Below are 27,566 nucleotides of genomic sequence, written 5' to 3' on the forward strand. Positions count from 1 at the left end.
AACTTTATATGATGAATGTGTTGATTCAAATCAGTGGCAAAAGGTGCCATCACAACAGGCTATTGATCTGGATGGAAATAAAACTAGACAAATCCCTCTCTCAGGCCATATGACAAAAGTAATTAGCAGATAATTGAAGCAATGCATATAAAAAGTGAAACAGTAAACATCTTGCAAGAAAATCTGGGAGACTACACATACAATCTTGAGGTGTGGGAAACATTTTTAACCAACCTTGCCAACTCTGAAGATATGAAAGAAAAGATATCTCTGATTATAAAAATTAAAAACTGTTTTGGTAAAAGTTATAACAAAGTCGACAGACAAACAATGGATCTTGGGGGAAACTGCAATATACATGACAAAGAGTTAATATTTGTAATAATAAAAGGGTTCTCATAATTTTTTTTTAAATGAAAGAGTCCAAAGAATAATGGGCAAAGCATATGACTAATTAAATCCCCTAAATAAATCCAATAGCCAACAAGCACTTAAAAAGATGCTCAACTTATTAGAAATAAAAATAACACAACGAAAGTAATGATGCAATATCACTCTACACCTGTAAAATTGGCAAATTTTAAAAACAGGATAAAACTTATCGCTATGTGAATGCAGAGAGAAGGCCATTTTCATACTTCGATGGTAGAAATGTTTGAAAAGTTCTGGCCTCTTTGGAAATTAAAACTTAGAAGGAAACATTCCCTTCATTCCATTAATATTCCTCTTGCAAATTTGTTCAACAGAAGTAAAAGCACCAGCATGTAACGATATAGGATATAGTAGCCAAAAACTGGAATAAAGTGAACATATTGACTAAATTACGATACAGCCATACCATAGAATCTTATATAGCCAATAAAAATAATGAATTAAAGCCATACCAATGGACTTAGAGTTCTAGTACATGTTAATGAGTGAGAAATGTGTGTATAATGTCCCAATTTTATAAAACAAATAATGTCCAAGAAAACCTTTGTGTGTGTGTTATGTGTATGTGAATATATATTATCATACTGGGGTTACCTAGTTGAGATGGGGGAGAAGGGGACTGATGTGGAAAGAGGGTGGGGAGCCGAACAGAAAGAACCAAAAAGACTATAAAGTATGTACAACATGACCACATTTAATGTTTACATAGCCACTATCTATGTATTATATTTAAATCTTTATAATACACATTTAAAGAAGGCAAAACAAAATATAAAATAAATGATTTCAGCATTCAACTCAATAAGCAAAAATCTAACAACAAAATGAACCAAAGGAAGTTAGAAGGAAGGCATGAATCAATGTAAGTAGAAGCAGAAACTGATGCAACAGAAAGAAAAAAGAGATTGATAAATCAAACCAAAAGAAAATATATGAAAAAGGAAATATAACTACAGACACAGAACCGTTTAATGAAATCACAAGAGACTCTTATGTAACTTGATACCAATACATTATCAAATCTAGGGATAGTAGACTGCTTTCTATGAAAATACAGACCAAAATATAAACCAAAATATACCAATATTTACTGAAGAAGAGATAGAAAAATCTGAATCAACTGATGACCATAGACAATATTGATAAAGTTATTTAATACTCTCCCTAAATGCACCAGAACCCCCAAAACATGAAAAGCTTCTGAACTCAAGGCTCATATTATCCTTACACCCAAAGTAGGAAAAGATATTAAAAAAAAAACACACATTGCATGTACACACAAGAGAACCAGACATGAAACTTGTGTGTGATATTGATTGGATTTCATTGCCTTGATTCTCTCTGTGGAAGCTTGGGCAGGCGGAGGGAAGTTTTGTCTTTGTCCCTTCACCCTCCCTCTACTCCAGTCTCTGGATTCTGGAGGAGCAGCATGTGACAAAGAGAAGCAATGGACAAAACAGAACAAAATATCAACAAATAGGTCAGACCTATCTATGAAAAGAACTGGCAATTAGCATTTCTGCTAATAACACAGATGTGGCACACCTTACCCAGAAATGTTTCTTTGGGGCCCAGGTAGCATCACAACCATCCTAACCCGATGTCTGCACCTTCCTCCAAGCAGACTTACATCCCCACAATCCTGGCCCCGATCAGACCCTACAGGACATGCCTTTACCTTATGTCCACAGGCAGCTCACCGGGATCACTTTGCATATAGTCCCATGACAGTTCCACTGCACCCAGGTAGTATCTTCTGGTGGCACTAAAGCAGAATCGCAAAAGGCACAGAAAGAAGCAGGTGGAGAGCTCTATTTGCATGACTTATTGCTACAAATGTTCAACTGGAGAAGCAAAAGGTTAATTCTTCTCTGAAATATCTTTAGCTCCCAGGAGGGGAAAAGTAAAATTTCTGATTTAATGAAAAGTCCCAATTTCTTTGCAGAGCATTTTAAGGAGCTTTACCCGCTGGATGTGCTTAGCACTAAGCAGTAACCGATAGGATTGCTTCCTTTTTATCAGTGGGAAGCAGCCACAGGAAAAACTGAAGTAGGAAAAGGGAGGCTGCTGAACTTAACCCATTCACTTCTGATAGCAGTAGGGGCATAAGAAGTCTGCTTTAATCAGAACCTTTAAGGAAAGGAGGAGAGGGATGGAGAAGTCAAAGTGAACAGGAGCTTTAATTTGTGCTCCTATTCCTAGCCTACTCCAACCCTCTTCCTGAGTGGCAGCAGCAAGAGAAGTTCTGGATGTTGTCGAAGATTCTAGAATTCACTTGCACTAGCAAGAGTAACCAGCAACCTGTTAGTCTCTCTGCTTTTGCCCTTGCTCCTCACACTGCTGCCAGTGTGAGGAATTTATAGTTTTTAAAACTGTAGTTTTACATATAACATGAGGTTAGGCAACTATTGTTTCAAAAACTATAATTTATAGTTATAATTTAAAACTATAAAGCGAGTCCTGTCACTCCTCTTCTCAGAATCCTCCAATGGCTTCTGACCTCCATCAGGGTAAAACCCTACATCTTTACCATGGCCTAGGTCCTAGAGCATCCCACATGGTCTGCATGCCCTTTCTCCTGACCTCTGTAGTCTCATCTCACTCTGGTTATACTGGTCTCCTTACTCTTCCCTAAAATACCAAGCACACTCATGCCCCTGGACCTCAACACTTGCTATTTCTTTTACCCAAAACACCTTTCCCCCAGATTTCCACGTAGTTCCACTCCCACAGCTCCTTCACATTTCAGCTCAAATCTTGCCTGTTAAATGAGGTTTAAATATGGCACACCACATTTATGTTGTAAGCTCTTTACCCCCACCTGCATTACTGATATCCCTCTTGGCTTCATTTTTCTCAATAGCAGTCATAACCACCCGGCATTTATTCATTTATTTATTTTGTTTTCTTTTTAACCTAACATTTTTCCAGGTTGTTTACATTTGGCCCAGGTATAGGATATATCTCTTTACATCAGAATGTAGCCATGGTGAGCTCAAACACCCTACTCAGGTTAATGTGTATTAGGGAGAGTGAGGGCCCCTGCAGGGGCCTCAAAGTGTAAGAGATTATGAGAGGAAACTTGATCAGGGTTGCTATAAAAATGTTATCATTGAGCTCAGTTCTGCACAAACAAGAATGTGTTAGGGAGCAATTGGTATATCGTTGACTGGTTTGGAAACAGGCAGCAAGAAGCCCCTTTGATAAACACTCCTCTCTGACAGGTACAAGGATGCAGAGATGACAGCTGACACTATATGCCAGGAACTGTTCTAGGTGCTTTTAAATACAGGTACTATTCTTACCTTCATTTTATCTGTGATGAAACTGAAGCACGGAGAGGTTAGGCAACTTCTCCAATGGCCACACAGCTTGTGAGTGGTAGCATTCAAACCCATGTACTCTGGCTCCAGAAGTCATGCTCCTAACCACTATGCTATACTTCTATGCCTCAGAAATGAAGAAATCCCAGTTCCCAACCCCCTGGGAATGACAGTCCAATGCAGGAGACAGAAAAGTAGACAATTATAGTACAGGGTGATAAATTCGCTGCCAGGTGCTACACATAGGCTATCTGATTTAATCCTCATGACAACACTGCAAAGTGGATACAGATAAAGTAACTGGGGTACAGAGAGGTTAAATGGCTTGCCTACAGCCACATAACTACCCATTTGTCCTAGACAGACATTGTCCTAGGCACTGGGTACACAATGATAAAAAATATAAGCAACTGAAAGAGGGATGATAAGCAATAATTACAATACATGAGTACATTATACAGTATGTTAGAAGGTAAAATAAGTGCTGTGCAAAAAAGAGAAGTGGGGTAAAGGGGAGTAAGGGTGGACCAGGTTGCAATTTTAAAGGAGGTTAGTCATGGAAAGTTTCACTAAGGTTGCATTTCAGCAAAGGGACATTGATTTCTACACTGAGGGCAATGGGGAGACACAGCCGGGTTGTGAGTAGAGGAGGGTGGTGATCAGAATTATCTTTTAGGCTGATCTTTCTGATCACTGTAGATAGAACAAACTCTAGCGGGATAAGGGTAGAAGGAGGGTGGCCTGAGAAATGGTGGTGGCTTGGGCTATGATGGAACCACAGGAGAGGGTGAAAATGGCTGGATTCATTGTGAGGGTAACGTTTGTGGGAACTGCTGATGAATTTTGGATCTGTGGGCTTTGAGAAGGAAAAATTTGGAACACCAAGTTTTTTGGAATAAAGCTGACTAACTGGGATGGGGATGACAGCATCAGTAGCTTAGGGGCGGGGCACACTGTTAAAGGGCTCCTCAGGCACTGCAGGCATAGAAGCTCCTTTCTTTCCCAGTGCTTCTCTTATAGCGATTACAATGTTTTAAAAATGTGTCTTCCAGACAAATACAGTACAATCCAACATGTTTGAGGTTCTACAGTTAACAGATTGTATAATTAATAATCTGGGTGGGAATGTTAATCAGGAATGAAATACAATTTTAAAATTACCAAAGTAATGAGTCAGAGGCTATATTGATAGAAGCACTTTTTAAGGAATAGCATTCCCTGGCCCAAGGGCTTACTTGATTGAAAATTTTATCTATTATTGCTAAATTTTAAATCAAAATATGGCCGGGCACGGTGGCTCACGCCTGTAATCCCAGCACTTTGGGAGGCCGAGGCCGGCAGATCACGAGGTCAGGAGATCTAGACCATCCTAGCTAACAAGATGAAACTCCTTCTCTACTAAAAATACAAAAAATTAGCCGGGCGTGGTGGCACGCGCCTGTAGTCCCAGCTACTTGGGAGGCTGAGGCAGGAGAATCGCTTGAACCCGGGAGGTGGAGCTTGCAGTGAGGCGAGATCGTGCCATTGCACTCCAGCCTGGGAAACAAGAGCGAGACTCTGTCTCAAAAATAAAATAAAATAAAATAAAATAAAATAAAATAAAATAATCAAAATAGACCCCATTACCAAATTTTCATGTTTTCAAGGATTCTCTAAAACCTACAATATTATCAATTACATATTCACAAATAATTACAGCATACAATATGGTATGTGGTAAAGTACAGAAGAGTACTGTGGCCATTTGTGATAAATAGAAATCAAATTGGAAATCTTCATAGATAACGTATTTTTTTTTCTTTTTTGAGAGGGAGTCTCGCTCTGTCGCCCAGGCTGGAGTACAGTGGCATGATCTCGGCTCACTGCAAGCTCCACCTCCTGGTTCACGCCATTCTCCTGCCTCAGCCTCCCGAGTAGCTGGGACTACAGGCACGTGCCACCACGCCTGGCTAATTTTTTGTATTTTTAGTAGAGACGGGGTTTCACCATGTTAGCCAGGATGGCCTCGATCTCCTGACCTCGTGATCTGCCCGCCTTGGCCTCCCAAAGTGCTGAAATTACAGGCGTGAGCCACCGCGCCCGGCCAGATAAGGTATATTTTTATTACTTTTATTTTTACTCAACTCCTATGGTGCTACAAAATCCTATATTAAGCAGTATAATTGAAAAGAAAAAGAAAACAATAGGACAATGATTATAAAGAAAATAGCTTGAGTTACTTCATTTGTGTCACTCCTAAAGCAGTGGATCAGATGTCAATGTTTATTATAATTCACTAATTACATTTATGAATAATTTTTAAAAGTAAAGGAAAAGACTGGCTGTTTTAACTAACATAATAGAAACTGTTGCTGGATTTTCTGTTGAAGATATATTTTGAAGTCAGTTTTATTAAGTATAACTCACATGTAAAATTCAAAAGAAAAATTAAATACATAAATAAAATGTGTCTTCCTCCACTAAAAGGTAGGGCACATCGCAGAAGCCGATAAATATTTGTTCAATGTTTACATGAACAAACACGGTCACTCAGCCGTCTTTATTTTCAGTGAGTCATAGGTAAAATATTCTTCACCAGGCGAGGATTGAGTCGCAGTCGCGTCAGGAACTCGCCTCCAGGTACTTGGCGAGCGAGCCCCGACGGCCGCAGTGGGTGGAGGGGGGAAAGTGGGGGAGAGTCGGGGGGAGTAGAGGGAAGGAGCCTCACCCCCAGGACGCCTTCTGCGCACGCGCATCTCGGTGCATCTGTTGGGCGGGGCTGCGGGGCCTGTGACACTGCACGCTGAGCTCTGTGATGTAGCCGCTTGCGGCGACTGCAAGCAGCCGCGGCGCGCCCGGCCCGCCCTCTTCCGCTGCCGCCGTGGGAATGGAAACATCTGCCCCACGTGCCGGAAGCCAAGTGGTGGCGACAACTGCGCGCCACTCCGCGGCCTACCGCGCAGATCCTCTACCTGTGTCCTCGCGAGACAAGCTCACCGAAATGGCCGCGTCCAGTCAAGGTAAGGGCGGGCGCGCGCGCGGCCGGCGCCGCGGGGAGCCGCCTTCCTGGGCTCCGGAAGGGGAAGGGCTCCGCGCCCGCCAGTCCCGACCGAGCTCCCCGGGGAGTCCAAGCGGCGCGGGGATGGGGAGGGCGCTCGGGGCTCTTCCCTGGCTCAGCCGCTCCCAGGGTCCGGCCAAGGTCACGCGCGTCTCTGGGGCCTAACCACCCCAGGGTGTAGTCTCCAGTGGAGCTCACCCAGCCTTCCGGCGCCGCCCTCGGCAGCAGAAGCCCGAAGACATTCTGTCCCTGTTCTCGGAAGCGGTCTGGCTTCTTTGTCCCTTTGGACGTTCATCTCAAATGCCTCGTGGCGTCATTCTGTGTACAAGGCACCTCCCCAACTGCTTTATTGTTGGTTTTGAAAAACTAGCACATAAGGGATGGTACTTAGGAATAGCCTTCTGTTTAGTCGGCGTAGTCAAAGATTCCGTGTAATTCGCAGTGGAGCACGTCTTTAACTTATGCTTCTTACCCTATTTTGAATGTTTAGGTTGTATTTAATTTAGTACTGACTCACAGGATCCCAATGCTAAACAGAGCCATCATTGAAAATCATATAAACGTAAAATTACGTCAATTATGTTAAAAACAAAGGCAGTGAAAATACTAAAAACTCATCACTTTTATTATTTACCATGTTTTATTGTTACTTCACTTTTGAGGTTATTTATACATCTATTGTATCTCTGTGGTGGAGATACTATACTGTGGTGCTCTACTGTGCATCTCTTCCCAACTCTGGGTTCAGTAGTGTCACAATTCACTAACGTCACGCTCACGATGAATGAGTACACAATGGAAATTGGCCACACTACAAATCAGCCCTTGCCTAAAGCCGACTGTTAAGCATTTCACCAGCACACCACTAAATTTTAGATGACTCTGGGAAGGTGGAATGTGCAATGTGATAATGTATTTTCCTGCAGAGCAGACTGCTCTTACTGACTTTTATAAGAGCAGACTGCTCTTACAGGTTGATCAGGTATTTGCAGCTAGGAAATTGTTGTGAGGAATTTTGAGGTTAAGATGAATTTCAATTGTTATCACAGTGGCTATTGGCTGACTTTTGTCTATCATAGTGCTTAGCGGTGTTTGACCAATGACTGACCAAATATCTTGCATTTTATCTACCTTTCCCCCTACTCCCTTTTTTAGGGACTAGATCTGTCAATCAGGCTACAGCATAGTGGCACAATCATAGCTCACTGTAGCCCCAATGGAGCCACCTGTTGATCTAAGGGACTTGGTCAAATTACGTTAAAACAAAACTGTAATGTTTTGTTGTTACATTAGAAAAATTAATTATTTAACTACTTGAGAGGCCATGGAATACCCAGGTGCTCAAACATCCATATTTTTTTCTGCTAAATGGGCATCTGTGATGTATCCTGAATGAATTCTTGAATTATATTTTGTGTATGGTTTAAGGTACAGGTTGAGAGTAGTTTTTTTTGAAACACAAATATATAGTAGTTCTAACATCATTTGTTGTTTCCTTCATTGAATTACCTTGGTGCTATGTTATTAAAAATCAAATGACTATATGTGTGGATCTATTTCTGGATTCTGGATTCTCTTCCATTGCTATATTTGGGTATCCTTGGGTCAGTTTGACAGTGTTGAATGTCATTGCTTTATAAGTCTTGAAATTAAGATAGTTGTATATTATACTGTAGCTTTATAATAAGCCTTGAAATTCCTTGAACCCTCCTCTTTCCCTTGCCCGCCCCCGCCCCCAGGATTATTGTGGCAATTTGTATTTTCCTGACTGCAGCAATATTTACCGTTCCTCATGGTCTTTTTCCTAGTGACTTTGACACTCCTCCCACCCAGGGGTGGGATCTATATGTCCTCTTCATGAATCTGGATGGGAGTTTGTGACTGACTGCCCGTTCCTACAGAATGTAGTGGAAGTAACAGTGCATTTGCTCTCTCCCTTTCTTGGGACTTTCACCTCCTGACCTCAGCTCCTATACTGTAAGGAAGCCTAGATTGACTCACATAGAGTAGCAGCCTATCTATCTGTGTGAGTGTAGAGTCTTCAGACCCAGCCTGTAAGTCTTCTGGCTAAAGCCTCAGACATGAAACAAAGACAAACCACAGTGCTGTGGCTGAATTCCTGATCCACAAAATCTGAGAGCATAAGATATGATTGTTTTGCTTCATGAAGTTTTGGAGTATTTTGTTATACAGCCGAAGTAACTGGAACACTGCTGGGTTTTTTTGTATCTTCATATGAATTTTAGAACCAGTTTGTCAATTACATAAAAACCTACTTTTTGGCCAGGCGTGGTGGCTCACGCCTGTAATCCCAGCACTTTGGGAGGCCGAGGCAGGCGGATCACCTGAGGTCGGGAGTTCGAGACCAGCCTGACCAACATGGAGAAACCCCGTCTCCACTAAAAATACAAAAAATTAGCCAGGCGTGGTGGTGCATGCCTGTAATCCCAGCTACTTGGGAGGCTGAGGCAGGAGAATCACTTGAACCTGGGAGGAGGAGGTTGCTGTGAGCTGAGATTGCGCCATTGCACTCCAGCCTGGGCAAAAAAAGCAAAACTCCGTCTCAATAAAAAAAAAAAAAGAAAAAACCTACTTTTTAATTGAGATTGTATTGAATATATAGATCAATATATGGAGAGAATGAACATCTTAAAAATATTGAGTCTTGCAAAACATAAACAGTATATCCCTGTTATTTTAGGTCATCTTCAATTTCTTTGCAGTGTTTTGTAGTTTGCAGTGTTTTCTAGTTTACAGTGAAGAGGTCTTGTGCATCTTTCATTGAATTTACTACAACATAATTTTTGCAATTAAAATTATTTTGTTTTCCAGTTCATCATTTCTAATACATAAAAATTCAAATGACTTTTTAATATTGGTCTTATAATGTGTGACCTTGCTTCTGGTACCTTTTTGTAGATTTTTCTGGGTTTTCTATATACACCGTTATATTATCTGCCAATGAAGACAGAATTATTATTGTACCTCCTTTCTAATCTCTTTGACTTTTATTTCTTGTCTTTCGTTGCACTGGCTAGGAATTCCAGTACAGTGCTGGGCAAAGTGGCTCACACCTGTAATCCCAGCACTTTGGGAGGCTAAGGAGGGAGGATCACTTGGGGCCAGGAGTTCCAGACCAGCCTAGGCAACAAAGTGAGACCTCCTGTCTACAAAAAAAAAAAAATAAGCTGGTCACAGTGGTGCACAGCTGCAGTCCAGCCACTGGGGAGGCTGAGGTGGGAGGATTGCTTGAGCCCAGAAGTTTGAAGTTGCAGTAATCTGTGATAGTGCCACTGCACTCCGATGTGGGTGACAAAGTGAGACCCTGTCTCAAAACAAAACAAAAAACAGTTGAATAGATTTTAAGGAAAGGAAAGTGTTCCATATTTCACCATTAAGTATGATGTTAGTTGTATATTTTTCATAGATGTCCTATATCAGATTGAAGAAATTCCCTTCTATTCCTATTTTCTACTTTTTTTTTTTGTTGTTTGAGACGGAGTTTCGCTCTTGTTGCCCAGGAAAATGGGCAATGGCCTGATCTCGGCTCACTGCAACCTCCCCCTCCCGGGTTCAAGCAATTCTCCCATCTCAGCCTCCTGAGTAGCTGGGATTACAGGCGCCCGCCACTATGCCCAGCTAATTTTTGGTATTTTTAGTAGAGACGGGGTTTTACCATGTTGGCCAGGCTGGTCTCGAACTCCTGACCTCAGGTGATCCACCCGCCTCGGCCTCCCAAAGTGCTGGGATTACAGGCATGAGCCACCATGCCCAGCCCCTATTTTCTACTTTTTATTCTGATTTTTTTCTTTGATTTTGAAGTATAAAATTTCTGTAATTATTATTTTGTATAGTAAGTATTCATTTAGATTTATCCACCTATTTGCCCATTCCAGTGTCTTATTCCTTTCTGCATTTCCAGACTTCCATGTGGCATCATTTCTTGTCGGCCTGAATAACTTTTGTGTACCTCTTTGAATATTACTTCTATCCCATTCTTTCTAATCTTCTGGAACTCCAATTACATAGATGTTTAATCTTTTGAGCAGTTTTCGAACATTGTTATTTGTTTACTTCAGCATCTTGATCATCACTGGTTCTGTTTCTGTTTCTTTTTCTTTTTTCTTTTTGAGACTGAGTCTCGCTGTGTCACCTAGGCTGGAGTGCAGTGGTGCGATCTTGGCTCACTGCAACCTTCGCTACCCGCGTTCAAGTGACTTTCCTGTCCCACCCTCCCGAGTAGCTGGGACTACAGGTGCATGCCACCACGCCCAGCTAATTTTTGTATTTTTAGTAGAAACAGGGTTTCACCATGTTGGCCAGGCTGGTCTTGAACTCCAGACTTCAAGTGATCCTTTCCCCGGGCTTTCCAAAGTGCTGGGATACAGGCGTGAGCCACCGTGCCTGGCCTGCTTCTGTTTCTTTTATTTAAACAAATTTTGTTTCCTTTATATGGCTTTGCCTTTGCATGGGTAGTAGTAATTTTCTGTTGTGTATTACGTTATGTGTGAAAAGACTGTACACATTCCATGCCAGATGAAGTTGATCATTTGAGGTCAATTTTACAGTAAACAGCTTTGAGTAGTACATTGCTGACATTTCATATCAGACATTTCTTAGTGCGGTGTGTTTCCAGGGAAACAGGGCTGGGTATAGTAGGGGAGCCTGACATTATCTTCCCACAGAGAAAGGGATTGACATTTTGTTAATTCTTTCTTCATGCTTGGGCAAATCGCTTAACTTTGGAACCTTCATTTCATTTTTTTTTTTTTCTGAGATGGAGTTTCACTCTTGTTGCCCAGGCTGGGGTGAAATGGTGTGATCTCGGCTCACTGCCACCTCCACCTCTCCGGTTCCAGTGATTCTCCTGCCTCAGCCTCCTGAGTAGCTGTGATTACAGGCGCATGCCACCATGCCTAGCTAATTTTTGTAGTTTTAGTAGAGACGAGGTTTCACCACGTTGGCCAGGCTGGCCTCAAACTCCTGACCTCAGTTGATCTGCCCACCTCAGCCTCCCAAGGTGCCGGGATTACAGGCGTGGGCCACCGTGCCCGGTGCCTTCTTTTTTTTTTTTTTTTTTTTTTTTTTTTGAGATGGAGTCTCATTCTTGTTGCCCAGGCTAGAGTGCAATGGTGCGATCTTGGCTCACCACAACCTCCACCCCTCAGGTTCAAGTGATTCTCCTGCCTCAGCCTCCCGAGTAGCTAGGATTACAGGCATGTGCCACCACCCCCGGCTAATTTTGTATTTTTAGTAGAGATGGGGTTTCTCCATGTTGGTCAGGCTGGTCTCGAACTCCTGACTTCAGGTGATCCGCCTGCCTCCGGCCTCCCAAAGTGCTGGGATTACAGGTGTGAGCCACTGTGCCTGGCCTTCATTTCTTAATTATAAAATTGAGTTAATAAGTAGTACCTACCTTATTCTGTGGATTTAATTAGATATACATGATTAATGTTTAGCACATTGCCTGGTAAATAGTAAGAGCTCAATTAAACATTACCTCTCATCTTCATTATCACTGGAGATCCACGTAGTACTTAGAAAATTTGTGGATTACTGAATAGCATTGAGTTACTTCTGAAGAGAAGAGGCAAATTTGTTTCATTTGGGATGCATTACTGGCAGTTTTTTGTAGGTCTTTTTGGATTTATTTATTTATTTGAGATGGAGTCTCGCTCTGTTGCCCAGGCTGGAGTGCAGCGGCACTATCTCGGCTCACTGCAACCTTTGCTTCCTGGGTTCAAGCAATTCTTGTGCCTTAGCCTCCCGAGTAGCTGGGATTACAGGCGCCTGCCACCATGCCTGGCTAATTTTTGTATTTGTAGTAGAGATGGGGTTTCGCCATTTTGGCCAGACTGGTTTCGATCTCCTGACCTCAGGTGATTCGCCCACCTCGGCTTCCCAAAGCGCCGGGATTACAGGTGTGAGCCACCGCGCCTGGCCTTTTTTGTTATTTTTAAATTTGAGAGGACAAACTAGAGGACTAATTCTAGATTTTCTAGGTTTTTCCCTCTAATATAGACATTAGTATTTGCTGATTTTAGTCTGATTTTCCAAAATTGCAACTTAGAATAAATTTATTATTTAAAATAGAATATTTGGAGGTTTCTTATTACATCTGTTTCTTTAAATATCTCTTAATCTAGTTAGGTATGGTAGTGATTTATTATAAAAGTAAATATTTTCTTATTTAACATATTACTTCTTGTAGGAAACTTTGAGGGAAATTTTGAGTCACTGGACCTTGCGGAATTTGCTAAGAAGCAGCCATGGTGGCGTAAGCTGTTCGGGCAGGAATCTGGACCTTCAGCAGAAAAGTATAGCGTGGCAACCCAGCTGTTCATTGGAGGTGTCACTGGATGGTAAGTGATGTGAAAGATGTCCACTGTCTTTTGTGCATGATTTAGTATTGCAGTTATAGGTACCATCATCTCCTTTAACCAGTGAAAACACATTGGCTTCTGTGAAATTGGTCACAATGTGTAGCATGTATCTAAACATCATCTTAAAGTACCATTTAGTGGTTACACATAATGATTGTTTCCTATATGCCAGGTTCTGTTTGAAGTATTTACATAGATGTCTCATTTCCTTCTCACAACTCTGGAATTAGTACTGTTATTTTCTATCCTCATTTTATAGAAACTGAGGCTCAGAAAGGTTAGTTTGCCCGAGGCCACATAGCTGGTAACTGGTAGAATAAGGAGCTAACTGCTTATTAGCTATGTCAGGTGATAAGTTAATGTGACACAGCTTATGGTTTCATTTGTAATAAATTCAAAAAATGTTAATAGCAGATTTCATAGGTGAATATTGAATCCATTAGTCTCATAGACTCTTTACATTTGAAAAATTTTATAGCACCATATAGCAAATATAGAACAGCACATATAACAGGTGTACATTTTAGCAAATACTTAGAGTGAACACCTATGTAACAACTGCTAAGGTTAAAAAAAAACATGGCTAGCACCCTAGAAACTCAAGAGGTTATTAAGCAGTTATTTCATTGCTTTTCTTTGTAGTTTTAACACCAGTTATGTCACTAAATAACATACTGTGGTTTACCTGGTTTCCAACTTAAAGTAAATGCAATCAGTACGTATTCTTTTGAGTCTTGCTTTTTCGCTCAACCTGATGTTTCATATGTTCAGCTACATTGTATATAGTTGTAGTTTCTTCACTTTCACTTGTATTTTGAGTTCCATTTTGTGAATATACCATAGTATATTCAGTTGATGACTGATATTGGAGTTGTTTTCATTTTTGGCTAATACTATGCTGATATGAGTATTAGATTTCCCAGTGTATATGTAGGGTCTGTACCTAGAAATTGCTAGGTAATGGGTATAGGTATCTTCAGCTTCACTAAATAATGTCAAACCACCTTCCAAAACTGTTTTTAACAGTTTACAGTCCCAGCAAGGACTAAATGAACCTGTTGTTCTGCATGGTGGCACTTGATTTTGCCAGGCTAGTAAATTTTTAAAAAATTAGTTAATTTTTCCTTAGCGAGGTAATCAAGTTAAATCCAGACTGTTAACATTTTGCCAGTCTGGTAGTTAGGTAGTAGTATTTCATGGTGGCTTCATTTACATTTCCCTGAGTAGGAGTGACATTGATCAACTTTTATGCATGTTTGTTGACCATTTGGATCTCCTCTTTCAGTTCTACTCTAGTCTTTTTCCTCTGAAGTTGTCATTCTTTCCCTTGTTAAGCTGTAAGAGTTCTTTATATATTCGGAATATTCTCAGTCCTTTGTTAGTTGTGTGTATTATAGATATTGTCACTCATTCTGTTATTATCTTTTCATTTTATGGTATCTTTTGATGAACTGAAGATCTTATTTTTAATATAGTCAATTTTATCAATCTTAACCTTAATGGTTAGTGATTTTTGTGACTTATTTAAGTAATCTTTGCCTACTGCATGTTTCAGAACTTTTATTATTTGACTTTTCACATTTAGATTTATTATCCACCTGGAATTGTTTTTGTGCTCAGTATGTGGTAGATTCCTTCTTTTCTTCCCCATGTGGAATACCCATTTGTCCCAACTTAATTTATTGTGAAAGCTATCCCCTTCCCCGCTGCTTTATGTGAGTGTGTGTGTGCATGCATATGTGTGTGTCTGCTATCTTGTTCTTTAGGAACATCTTGGCTATTTTCTTTATCTCTTAGTTTTTAAATTTAATAAATAGGTATATATATTTATAAGTTGCACATATTTAAAGTATACAATTTGATACATTTTTACATATGTACATGCCCATAAAACCATCACCACAGTCAAGATAATGAACATACCTATTACTTCGAAAGCTGCTTTGTACCTCTTTGTAATTCCATGCTCTTTCCTTCATGCCATCCTCCCAGCACTGATCTGTTTTCTATTACTATAGATTATGTTTTCTAGATTCTTTTTAGAAGTGGAATTACATAGTATATATTCTTTTTTGTCTGGCTTCACTTATTCACCATAATATATTTTTTTGTTTTGAGACGGAGTCTTGCTCTGTTGCCCAGACTGGAGTGCAGTGGCGCGATCTTGGCTCACTGCCTCCTGGGTTCAAGCAATTCTCCTGTGTCAGCCTTCACCATAATAATTTTGAGATAATCTGTGCTTTTCTGTTTATCAACAGTTCATTCCTTTTTATTGCTAAGCAGTACTCCATTGTATGGATGTACCACAATCTGTTTCTCCATCCACCTTTGATGGACATTTGAGTTTTTTTTTCACTTTGTAGCTATTACAGATAAAACTTCAAGTTTGTGTACAAGTGTACAAGTCTTTGTATGAACATATGCTTTCATTTCTTTTGGGTAAATATCTCGGAATAGTATGGCTGAGTCAGGTAGTAAGTGAATGTTCTAAATTTACAAGTACCTGCCAGTTTTTAAAGTGCCTGTACCATCTTACATCTCCACTAGCAATGTGTGAGGGTTCCAGTTCCTCTGCATCCTCACTAACACTTGGTATTATCTTTTTGATTACAACCATCTTAGTGGGTATGAAGTTGTATCTCATTGTGGTTTGAATTTGCATTTCTCTAATGACTAATGATGTTGAGCATTTTCATGGGCTTATTTTTTGCCATTCATATATCTTTGATGACTTATTTGTTCAAATCTTTTCCACATATTTTTATTGGGTTGTTGGTTTTCTTTCATTGCTGAATCGTGAGAGTTCTTTAAATATTCTGCATAGAAGTCTTAGATATGTGATTTGCAAATATATTACTTCTCTGTAGCTTTTCGTTATCTGAACTGTACCTTTCAAAGAGCAGAAGTTCTTAATCTTGAAGTGCAACTCTTTTGTAGCTCCAGCTTTTGGTGTCATGTCTGAGAATATTTGCCTAATCCAGGGTCACCAAGATTTTCTCTCGCTTTTTCTAGATGATATATAGGTTCAGATATTATATTTAGTTCTGTGATCCATTTTGATTTACTTTTTGTATATAGTATAAGGTAGGAATCCAAGTTTTTTTTTGCGTATGGGTATCTAGTTGTGTCCACATTTGTAAAAAAGACTGTCTTTTTCTCCACTGAATTGTCTTTACACCTATGTTGAAAATCAGTTGACTATATGTTTTTGAGCTCTTTGTACTGCCAAATTGATCTAGGTGCCATTATCACGCTGTTTTGATTACTGTAACTTAGGTAATGCAAGTCTTGAAATTTTGTTTTTCATCAAAGCTCTTTTGAGTATTCTAGGTGTTTAGCATTTCCATCTGAATTTTATCTTGTTTTTATACACTCCATATGAATTTTTGAATTAGGTTGGTGCCAGTTTCTGCCAGACACCTGATGAGATTTTGACTGGGATTGCGTTGATCCATAAACATTAGTGTATCTCTCCAATTTGTTTAGGTTTTCTTCAATTTCTCTCAGCAATGCTTTGTAGATCTTACACATCTTATATCAGATTTATTCCTAAGTATTTCATATTTTTGATACCATTATAAATGGTATTACTTTTAAAATTTCAAGTTGCCATTGTTCATTGCTTGTATAGTATATAGAAATGCAATAGTTTTTTTTGTATATTGATCTTGTATATTGTAGTCTTGCTAGAGCCACTTACTAGTTGCAGAGTTCAGGGGTCCCCAAGACCACCATCATGTTTGATAATTCTCTAGGAGAATTCACAGAACTCAGAGCTGTTCCACTCAGGGTTGTTTTTTTCTTTTTTATTTTTTTAACAGAAAATGATACAGATTAACTCAGCCAAGGGAAGAGGCACATGGAATAGGGTACTGTGGAGTCTTTATATTTGTATTTATTTATTTTTTTGAGACATAGTCTTGCTGTCTCACCCAGGCTAGAGTGCAGTGGTGTGATCTTGGCTTACTGCAACCTCTGCCTCCCGGGTTCAACCAATTCTCCTACCTCAGCCTCCCAAGTAGCTAGGACTACAGGCGTGAACCATCATACCAGGCTAATTTTTGTATTTTTAGTAGAGTCAGGGTTTCGCCATATTGTCCAGGCTGGTCTCGAACTCCTGACCTCAAATGATCTGCCTGCCTCAGCCTTCCAAAGTGTTGGGATTATAGGCGTGAGCCACCACACCCAGCTGAGTCTTTACATGTAAAGTAGGTTTCTTGTAGGTTCCATATAGGTGGTTGTTAATTTTTTAGAATCCAATTTGACAGTCTCTTCCTTTAAATTAGGGTGCTTAGACTATTTACATTTAAGTTTATTTTTAAAATTCTTTTAATTGACTAGTAAAAATTGTAGGCTGGGTGCAGTGGCTCACACCTTTAATACCAGCACTTTGGGAGGCCAAGGCGGATGGATTGTTTGAGCTCAGGAGTTTGAGACCAGCCTGGGCAACATGGTGAAACCCCATCTCTACAAAAAATAGAAAAATTAGCCAGGCATGGTGGTGTGCACCTGTAGTCCCAGCTACTTGGGAGACTGAGGTGGGAGGATGGCTTGAACCTGGGAGGGGGAGGTTGTAGTGAGCCAAGATCATGCCACTGCACTCCATCCAGCCTGGGTGACAGAATGAGACCCAGTCTCAAAAAGGAAACAAAACAGCAACACCAAAATTGTATTTATTTGTGGCGTACATGATGTTTTGATATATGTATACGTTGTGGAATGGCTAAATCAAGCTATTTAACATGTATTACCTCACATACTTACGATGGTTTTGTGGTGAGAACACTTAAAACCTATTCTTGTAGCAATTTTCAAATATATAATATGTTGTTATTAACTGTAGTCACCATGATATACAGTAGATATCCTAAACTTCTTCCTCCTAACTGGAATTTTTGTGTCCTTGACCAACATTTCCCCAACCGCCCCACCCCACAACCTTTGGTCACCACCATTCTCTGTTTCTATGAATTTGACTTTTTTAGATTCCACATATAAGTGAGACCATTTCGTATTTGTCTTTCTGTGCCTGACTTATTTTACGTAGCATAATGTCCTACAGGTTAATCCATGTTGTCACAAATGTCAAGATTTCCTTTTTAAGGGTTGAACAGTATTCCATTATGTAATATACCACATTTTCATTATCCATCTGTTGATGGACACTTAAGTTGTCTATATCTTGGATATTGTGAGTAGTTGCAGTGAACATGGGAAGGCAGATACCTCTTTAACGTACTGATTTCATGTCCTTTGGCTGTATACCCAGTAGTGTGATTGCTGAATCATATGTTATTAGTTCTACTATTTTTAATTTATTGAGGAGTCTCCATACAGTTTTCCGTAATGGCTCTACTAATTTACATTCCTATCAACAGCATACAAAGATTTCCTTTTCTCTACATCCTCACCAACACTTGTTATCTCTTCTCTTTTTGATGATAGCCATCCTAACAGGTTTGCATTTTTCTCATGATTAGTGATGTTGAGCATTTTCTTCACATACCTTATTTATTGGCCATTTGTATGTTTGTATGTCTTCTTTTGAGAAATGTCTATTCAGGTCCTTTGCCCATTTTTAAATCAGGTTATATTTTTACAATTGAGTTGTTTAATCCCTTGTATATCTTTTATATTAATCTCTTATCAGATGTATGCTTTGCAAATATTTTCTCCCATTCTTTAGGTTGTCTCTTCACTCTGTTGATTCCTTTGCTGTACAGAAGCTTTTTAGTTTGATGTAATCCCATTTGTCTGTTTTTGCCTTTTGTTGCCTTTGCTTTTCGGGTCATATCCAAAAAATCTTTGTGCAGACCAGTGTCGTGGAGCTTTCTCCCTGTTTTCTTCTAGCAGTTTTATAGTTTCAGGTCTTATATTTAAGTATTTAATCTGTTTCCAGTTGATTTTTGCAATGGTTTGAGATGAGGGTCTCTTTTGCATGTGGATAAACAGTTTGCTTAGGACCATTTTTTGAAGAGACTATCCTTTCCTTGTTGTGTGTTCTTGGCATCTTTGTCAAAAATCAGTTGGCTGTAAAAACATGAATTTATTTCTGGGCTCTCTATTCTGATCCGTTGGTCTATGTGTTTGTTTTTAATGCCAGGACTATGTTGTTTTGGTTACTATAGCTTTGTAGTATATTTTGAGATCAGGTAGTATGATGATGCCTCCAACTTTGTTCTTTTTGCTCAAGATTGCTTTGGCTATTGGGGTCTTTTGTACTTCCATGTGAATGTTAGGGTTTTTTTTCCTCTTTCTGTGAAAAATGTCATTGGAATTTTGATGTGGATTGCATTGAATCTGTGGATTGCTTTGGGAGGTGTGGAGATTTTAGCAATTTTAATTCTTCCAATTCATGAACATGGAATATCTTTCTGTTTATTTGTGTTATCTTCAATTTCTTTCATCAGCCTTCTATAGTTTTCAGTGTATGGACCTTTTGACATCTTGGCTAGATTTATTCATAAGTGTATATTTTTTGTAAGTGGGACGTTTGTTTTTGTTATTATTGGGTTCAAAATTACCATCTTGGTGTTTAATCTGTTCTTTGTTTTTATTTTTTGCTTTCTTTTGGATCAAGTATTTGTGTGTGTGTGTGTATAATATAAATATATATGTTATATATGTGCATACATATATACTGAGGTGAAGTTCACATAACATAAAACTAACCATTTTAAAGTGAATAGCTTAGTACAACTTAGTACATTCACAATATTGTACAACCACTATCTCTATATGGTTTTAAAATAATTTTATCACCTGCAAATAAAACTGAGTACCCATTGAGCAGTTACTCCTAATTCTTCCCTCCTACAACTCCTGGCAACCACAGTCTGCTTTCTGTCCTTATGGATTGACCTATTCTGAATATTTCATATAGATTGAATCATGCAATGGGTGAACTTTCGTGTTTGGCTTCTTTCACTTAGCATAATGCTTTTGAGGTTCATCCATGTTATAGTGTGTATATATTGCTACTTCATTCCTTTTTATAGCTCAATAGGATTCCACTGTATGTATATGCCACAGTTTGTTCATCCATACATCTGTTGGTGGACATCTGGGGTGTTTCCACCTTTTGACTGTTGTGAATAATGCTGCTATGAACATTGGGTGTAAGTATTTTTTCAATACCTATTTTTAGGTCTTCTATTTTTTTTGTATATACCCAGGAGTGGAATTGTTGGATCATATGATAATTCTATGTTTATTTTTTTGAGGACCCACCTAACTTTTGAGCATCTTTTCATGTACTTGCTGGCCATTTGTATATCTTCTCCACATAAATGTCAACCCAAGTCCTTTGCCCATTTTTTAATTGGGTTTATCTTTTTGTTATTGAGTTGTAAGAGTTCTTTATATGTTCTGGATTCTAGATCCTTACCAGACACGATTTGCAAATATTTTGTCCTGTTCTCTAACTTGTCTTTTCACTGTTTTGATAATGTTCTTTGATACAAGAAAGTTTTTAATTTTGATGAAGTCCAATTTTTAATTTTGATGAGGTCCAATTTATTTCTTTTGTTGCTTAGATCAAATATTTTCAATTCCATTTTCATAATTCTGTTTTCATGGATATTTTCATAATTACATTTATGTCCTTTGTTGGCTTATTAGCTATAACTGTTCATTGTGTAATTTTAGTGGTTGCTTTAGGGTTTATAGGATACATCTTCTACTTATAGTCTGCCTTCAAGAAATCTAACGCTTCATATATGATATAACAGTATGCTTCCATTTTCCCCTTCCCCCTTTGTTTTCATTGCTATAAATTTTACTTTTATATAAATTCATAATACATTCTTACTATTTTTGCATTAAATGTTGAATTTTTATAGTTTTTAATAACAAGAAGGAAGCCTTTCACATTTCACTCGATAGTTTCCATTTCTTGTGCTCTTCATGCCTTTGTGTGGATCCTGATTTCTATATGATATCATTTTCCCCTGCCTGAAAGACTTCCTTTAACATTTCTTATATTGCTGGTCTGCTGGGGATATTTTTTTTTCAGGTTTTGAATCTGTGAAAAAGGTCTTTATTTCATTTCTGTTTTTGCAAGATCACTTAGTGTAGAATTCTAGATTGACAGGGTTGTTGCTTTTTTTTCAGTACATTAAAAGTGTCATTTCATTATCTTTTGGCTTTGTATTATTTTCTATGAGAAATGTGTTCACTTCAAACTTTATTCCTCTGTACCCAATACCTCTTTTTTCCCCCTTCAGGCTCCTTTTAAGATCTCCTCTAGGCCGGGCGCGGTGGCTCACGCCTGTAATCCCAGCACTTTGGGAGGCTGAGGCAGGTGGAACATGATGTTAGGAGATCGAGACCATCCTGACTAACACGGTGAAACCCTGTCTCTACTAAAAAATACAAAAAGTTAGCCGGGCATGGTGGCGGGCACCTGTAGTCCCAGCTACTCGGAGAGGCTGAGGCAGGAGAATGGCGTGAACCCGGGAGGCGCAGCTTGCAGTGAGCCGAGATTGTGCCACTGCACTCCAGCCTGGGCGACAGCAAGACTGTCTCAAAAAAAAAAAAAAGAAAAAAGAAAAAAATATTTTCTCTTTACCATTTGTTTTAAGCAGTTTGATTATGTTGTACCTTGCTATAGTTTTGTTTTTCTATCTTTTTTTTTTTTTTTTTTTTTTTTGAGATGGACTCTTTCTCTGTCACCCAGGCTGGAATGCAGTGGCAAGATTTCAGCTCACTGCAACCTCCACCTCCCAGGTTCAGGTGATTCTCGTGCCTCAGCTTCTGGAGTAGCTGGGATTACAGGTGTGCACCACCGCACCTGGCTAATTTTTGTATTTTTAGTAGAGATGGGGTTTCACCATGTTGGCCAGGCTGGTCTCGAACCCCTGACCTCAGGTGTTCCTCCTGCCTCAGCCTCCCAAAGTGCTGCGATTACAAGTGTGAGCCACCATGCCTGGCCTTTGTTTCTTTTGCTTAGATTTCATTGAGCTTTTTGGATCTGTGGATTTATAGTTTTCACGAAGCTTGGAATATTTTCTGTTGCCCTTCAAATATTTTTTTCTGTTCTCCTTCAGTGATTCCAATTACACATTTATTAGGCTGTGTGAAGTTTTTCCACAGTTCATTAATACTGTTTACTTTTTAAAAACTTTGTTTTGAGATAATTGTAGATTCACATGCGGTTAGAAATAATCCATAGAGGTCTTGTACCCATTCCCCAGTTCCCCCCAAGGTGACATCTTGTCTAACTATAGTTCAGTATCATAACCATTTTCATTTTTTGTCTCTTTTCTGTTTCATTTTTGATAGTTTTTATTGCTATTTCATGAAGTTTATTAATCTTCTACAGTGTCTAAACTGCTATATTTTTCGTCTCAGACATTGTAGTTTTTATTTCTAGAAGTTTGATTTGCATCTTTTTTTTGAGACTTTCTTGCTCTGTTGCTTAGGCTGGAGTGCAGTGGCACAATCACAGCTCACTGCAACCTCTATCTCCTGGGCTCAAGAGATCCTCCCACCTCAGCCTCTTGAATAGTGGAACTGCAGGTGCATGCCACCGTGCCTGGCTAATTTAAAAAAGTTATTTTTGGAGAGATGAGGACTCACTATGTTGCCCAGGCTGGCCTTAAACACCTGGGCTCAAGCAATCCTCTTGCCCTGGGCTCAAGCAATCCTCTTGCCTTGGCCTCCTAAAGTACTAGGATTACAGGCATGAGCCACTGTACCCAGCCAAGATTTGCATGTTTTTAAAAGAGCTTCCTTGCCTCTACTTATTATGTGCAATCTTTTCTCTAGCTTCTTGAACATATGGAATATAATTGTAATAACTTTTAATGCTTTTGTCTACTAATTTTTTCATCAGTATCATTTCTGGGTTTCTTTTAGTTTTTTTTTTTTTTTTATCATGGTTCATATTTTTCTGCCTTGCAAGCCTGGTAGTTTTTAATTAGATGGCAGATATTATGAATTTTACTTCATTGGGTGCTAGATATTTTTTATTCTTATAAATGTGCTTGATTCTTGTTCTTGGATGCAATTACTTAGAAATCACTTGATCTTTTTGGGTCTTGCTTTATTATTAGGCTTTATTTAAAATGTGTGTTTTGTTTTAAAAAGAGAAAAAGCCAGGTGTTATAAACAGTGCAACAATTTTTGTAACAGCAAAAATCTGTAACCATTCTAAATATATATCAATTACTCTGATTATACTTCAGTAAGTCTGAACAGTGGAATGCTCTTAAAATGGACCCTTATCATTTATTTACTGGTCCTACCACCCTTCCAATTTCAGAGTCGCTTCAGAAATATACTGCCTGACATCTAACTTTTGTTTAAAAAAGATTAAAAGTCTTATGAGGTTCTGCATGCATTGTTGTATTTGTAGTTCTTTCTCTTACTGAGCTGAAATGTAATAAGGGGAGAACAGTAGACAATGAGGGTAGTGAGGTAATGGGAGATAAGATGTTAAGTGTAAGGCTTTAACTTTCTCTCTTAGTGAGGAGGGAAGCTACTGGAAGGTTATGAGCAGAAGTGTACCTTGATCTTACATTTTAGAGTAGGCGTCAGCAAAGTTTTTCTGTAAAGAGCCCATATGGTAAATATTGTAGGCTTTATGGATCACACAATCTCTGTTGCAACTTGATTTACAAAGAGACATCTGGCAGGGTTTGGCTCCCAGGCTGTGGTTTGTCGACCCCTGTTTTAGGACTGTATGAGTTGCTATATTGGGAATAGATTCTAGGAGGTGAAAGTGGAGGTAAGGAGTCCAGATGAGGAGCTGTAACAGTAACCTACATCAGAGATCATGGTATAGACCCAGCAGATAGAAAGTGAATACACAGAGCAAAGAGGTTCTAGGACGGAGCCCTCAGAACAACCTAACATTCAGAAGTCAGAAAGAGGGAGGAATTAGCAAAATTGTCTCATAAGGAATGGCCAGTGATATATGAGGAAAACCAAGAGAGAATGGTATTCCAGAGCAAAAAGATGTCAAGAAGGAGAGAGTACAATAGCAGAACAACAAATAACCTGATTTTAAAAATGGGGAAAAGACCTGAACAGACGTTTCCCCAAAGAAGGCATAGAAATGGCCACTAGAGGTATAGGAAAAGATGCTTAGCACCACCAGTTATCAGGGAAATGCAAATTAAAACCACAGTGAGATATCAACTGACACCTATTAGAATGGCTGTTATCAAAAAGACAAGAGATAATTGTTGATGAGGGTGTGGAGAAAAAGGAACCCTAGTACACTGTTGGCGGGAATGTAGATTGGTACAACCATTATGGAAAACAGTATGGAGGTTCCTAAAGAAATTAAAATTAGAACTACCATGCGACCCAGCAATTCCTCTTCTGAGTATATACCCCAAGGAAATGAAATCACCACCTCATAAAGATATCTCCTCTCTCATGTTCAGTGCAGCATTAATTTACAGTACCCAAGGTATGGAAACATCCTAAGTGTCCATCAATGGATGAATGGATAGAGAAAATGTGTATGCAGTGGGATACTATTTAGCTTTAAAAAAGGAGATTGTGCTGTTTGCCACAGCATAGATTTTGGAGGACATTATGCTAAGTGAAATAAGCCAGACACAGAAAGACAAAATACTGCATGATCTCATATGTGTGGGGAAAAAGTCATATATACAGTTGTATAATATAATAAATATAAAGAAATAAAACTGGTTACCAGGGATAGGATGGGAGGAAATGGGAAGATGTAGGTCAAAGGATACAAAGTAGCAAATATGTAAGAGGAGCAAGTCTAGAGATCCAATGTACAGCATGAGGACTGCAGCTAATGCAATTGTATTGCCTTAGGGATTTCTGTGAATTAAGTGGATTTTAGCTGCTCTTATCACAAAAAAGTAAGTATGTGAGATGATATTAATGATATTAATCTGATTCCACTTTACTTGTCTATATGTATCCCATAACATCATGTTGTAAACCTCAAATATACACAATAAAATTCCCTTTTTTAAAAAAGGAGACAGTAATCAGCTGTGTCAAAAGCTGCTGTAGGTCAGATGAGATTAAAGCTGAGAAGTGAACACTAGCATTTGGTAAGGTCAAGATCAGTGGTAACCTTGATAGGAATGGTTTCATTGAAGTCATGGGACAAAAGCCTGAATGGTGTAGGTGTAAGAGAATATGGACACAGGACAAAAGAGACGGCCTCAAAGTAGTTTTGCTGTAAAGGAGAGCAGAGAAAAGGGAAGGTGGCTGGAGAATTGGAGTCTAGGGAGGATTTTTTCAACAATGGTTAATGATTACAGCTGATATGTGTTCAGCAATGAACACAACAAAATCTCTGCCTTCATGAAGCTTACATTTTAGTATCGGGTGGGGTCAGGAAGATAGACAATAATAAAGAAACGCATAATTATATTAAACTGGCTACGAGATGTTGCCACTCAGATATCATATAGACATTTTGCATTCAACATACTCAAAATGACGTTATCTCCTCCCCTCCCTTCCCCCACCTTTTCCTCTATTCCTCTTCCTTGTTTTTATATTGTAAAAAATGCCACATTCAGGACAGAATCTTGTGCCTTATCCCTTGCAACCATCCTGTCCTCAAACTCAGGAGTGTTTTATTTTTTTCTTCACAAACAGTTCCTCAGGTCTGCTCCCTCCTTGCCATCTCTACCTTGGCCCATTGGCATTCACTTCTCTTCTGGATCGCTACTTCACCCTCTTAACTAGTCTCTGCCTTTGTCCTCCCCCTTTAATCTCTTCTCCACAATGTAGCCAGAGTCATCTTTTAAAAATATAACCTGAGAGTTTTAAGGGACTTACTCAAGACCACAAGATTTGTAGAGCCAAGATTTGATTTCCTTATGTCATGCTCCTCTTGGGGCTGGCTTTATGTAGGGGGTAGGAAGGAGCTAGATCATCTTAAGCTAATTAAGATATGAACATTGCCAGAAATGCATGTTTGTGTGTAACTGACAGCTCATCAATTTGTCTGATGTTGGTTTGTTTTTGTAGGTGCACGGGTTTCATATTCCAGAAGGTTGGAAAGTTGGCTGCAACAGCTGTGGGAGGTGGATTTTTTCTCCTTCAGGTCTGTATGTGAAATGTTCTCAGATGTTTGGAAATTCCACCTGCCCATTAAGGAATGTGGTGTGGGGAGTTGTAATACAGTCCTGGCTATGTCACACTAGACTAGCCTTTGCATTTGTTTTCATGTACTATTTTAAATGCTAGTGACCGTTTGAGTCAAATTTTATTCATCATACTAGTAAATGTTATTTGCCAGTCACATTTTATTTCCTCATGTGGGGACAGAAGTGCAAATTCCCTATCATAGCTCCCTTAAAAGAGTTTTTAAGACCAGCTGAATTATTAAGCAGATGTGATTTCAAAAATACAAGTGTGCTGTGATGATTTAGTCTCATATGCTAATATAGCTAGCTTTTACAGAGGGGACGTTGAGCATGTGATGAGAAATGGGAGCTAAGTGACAGTACAGTCAGATGTCATCTGCTGTCTCCTTGACCCATAGTTTCAGAACCAGTGGTTGCCAGTTCTCTGAGACTGCTTAGGAGAGACTAACAAACAAGACTTGAAAAAGAAAAAGGGAGCAGTTTCTCCAAAAACAAAAGAAAACTGACATTTGATTGTGTTAGGCATACATTTCTTAGCTCTGCAGCATTGGTATTCAAATTTGGCTCCACATTGGAATCACCTAGAAGTTTTTTTAAAGAGCCAATGTGTGCCACTCCTGACCCACAGTCTGATTTCATCGAAAAATTTAAAACTCCTGAGGTGATTCTGCTGTGCAGCGGTGCATAGAGCTGCTGTGCTGTGGGAGCTATAACTTGCTGAATCATGCCAGAGTCTGAATTCACAGCCGTTTGTCTCTTCCCACAGTTGGCAACCCTCACTTTTGCAAGGTAGGTTCTGCATTAGCACCATGATTGGAGTGAGTTTTGCAGATAGGTCAGGTGAAAATCAAATGTATTGAAGAGGGAAAATCAGGCTGTAGCTGGCTTGAGTGTGGTATTGCTGCGTGACAAATTCCCCCAAACCTAATGGCTTCAAATAATGATCACTTTATTCTCTCTCATGGTTACAGGAGTTTGGGGAGGGTTAAGGTAGGTGCCTGTGGATCAGAGTCTCATGTGGTTACAGGCCAGATGATCAGAGGGCTGGGGTAGGTCTGGACTTGTGGGGCCTCTTTGTCTCTCTGTCTCTGTTTGTCTTCCCTCCTCCTCTCCTTATTTCCCCCCTGTCCATGGTCTTAGTGCTCTTCCATGTGGTTCCTGTGCCGGTATAGGCTTCCTCACACCACCATGACCTCAGGACTCCCAAGCACAGTTCTCCAGAAACGTGGTGCAAGTTGCATCTCCTTTGTTGCCCAAGCCTCAAAAGTCATGCAGCATCACTTTTGTTGGCTGCTTC

At 39.4% G+C, this 27,566-nt stretch overlaps 2 protein-coding genes across 2 annotated transcripts in view; one reads left to right on the forward strand and one right to left on the reverse strand.

Moving 5' to 3' along the window:
• The window catches only part of F8 (coagulation factor VIII), a 205,196-nt gene extending 202,744 nt beyond the window's left edge, over nt 1-2,452 (reverse strand). Inside the window, exon 1 of the mRNA XM_003279331.4 lies at nt 2,111-2,452. Coding sequence (XP_003279379.1) covers nt 2,111-2,253 — 143 coding nt within the window. The 5' untranslated portion in view covers nt 2,254-2,452. The remainder of the gene's footprint in view (nt 1-2,110) is intronic.
• A 3,929-nt stretch (nt 2,453-6,381) lies between these two features.
• Nucleotides 6,382-27,566, forward strand: part of FUNDC2 (FUN14 domain containing 2) — a 29,266-nt gene continuing 8,081 nt past the window's right edge. Inside the window, exons 1-3 of the mRNA XM_030806655.1 lie at nt 6,382-6,754; nt 13,004-13,154; nt 26,151-26,226. Coding sequence (XP_030662515.1) covers nt 6,622-6,754; nt 13,004-13,154; nt 26,151-26,226 — 360 coding nt within the window. The 5' untranslated portion in view covers nt 6,382-6,621. The remainder of the gene's footprint in view (nt 6,755-13,003; nt 13,155-26,150; nt 26,227-27,566) is intronic.

Source organism: Nomascus leucogenys, chromosome X (genome assembly GCF_006542625.1).
Source record: "Nomascus leucogenys isolate Asia chromosome X, Asia_NLE_v1, whole genome shotgun sequence".
NCBI classification, from domain to species: domain Eukaryota; kingdom Metazoa; phylum Chordata; class Mammalia; order Primates; family Hylobatidae; genus Nomascus; species Nomascus leucogenys.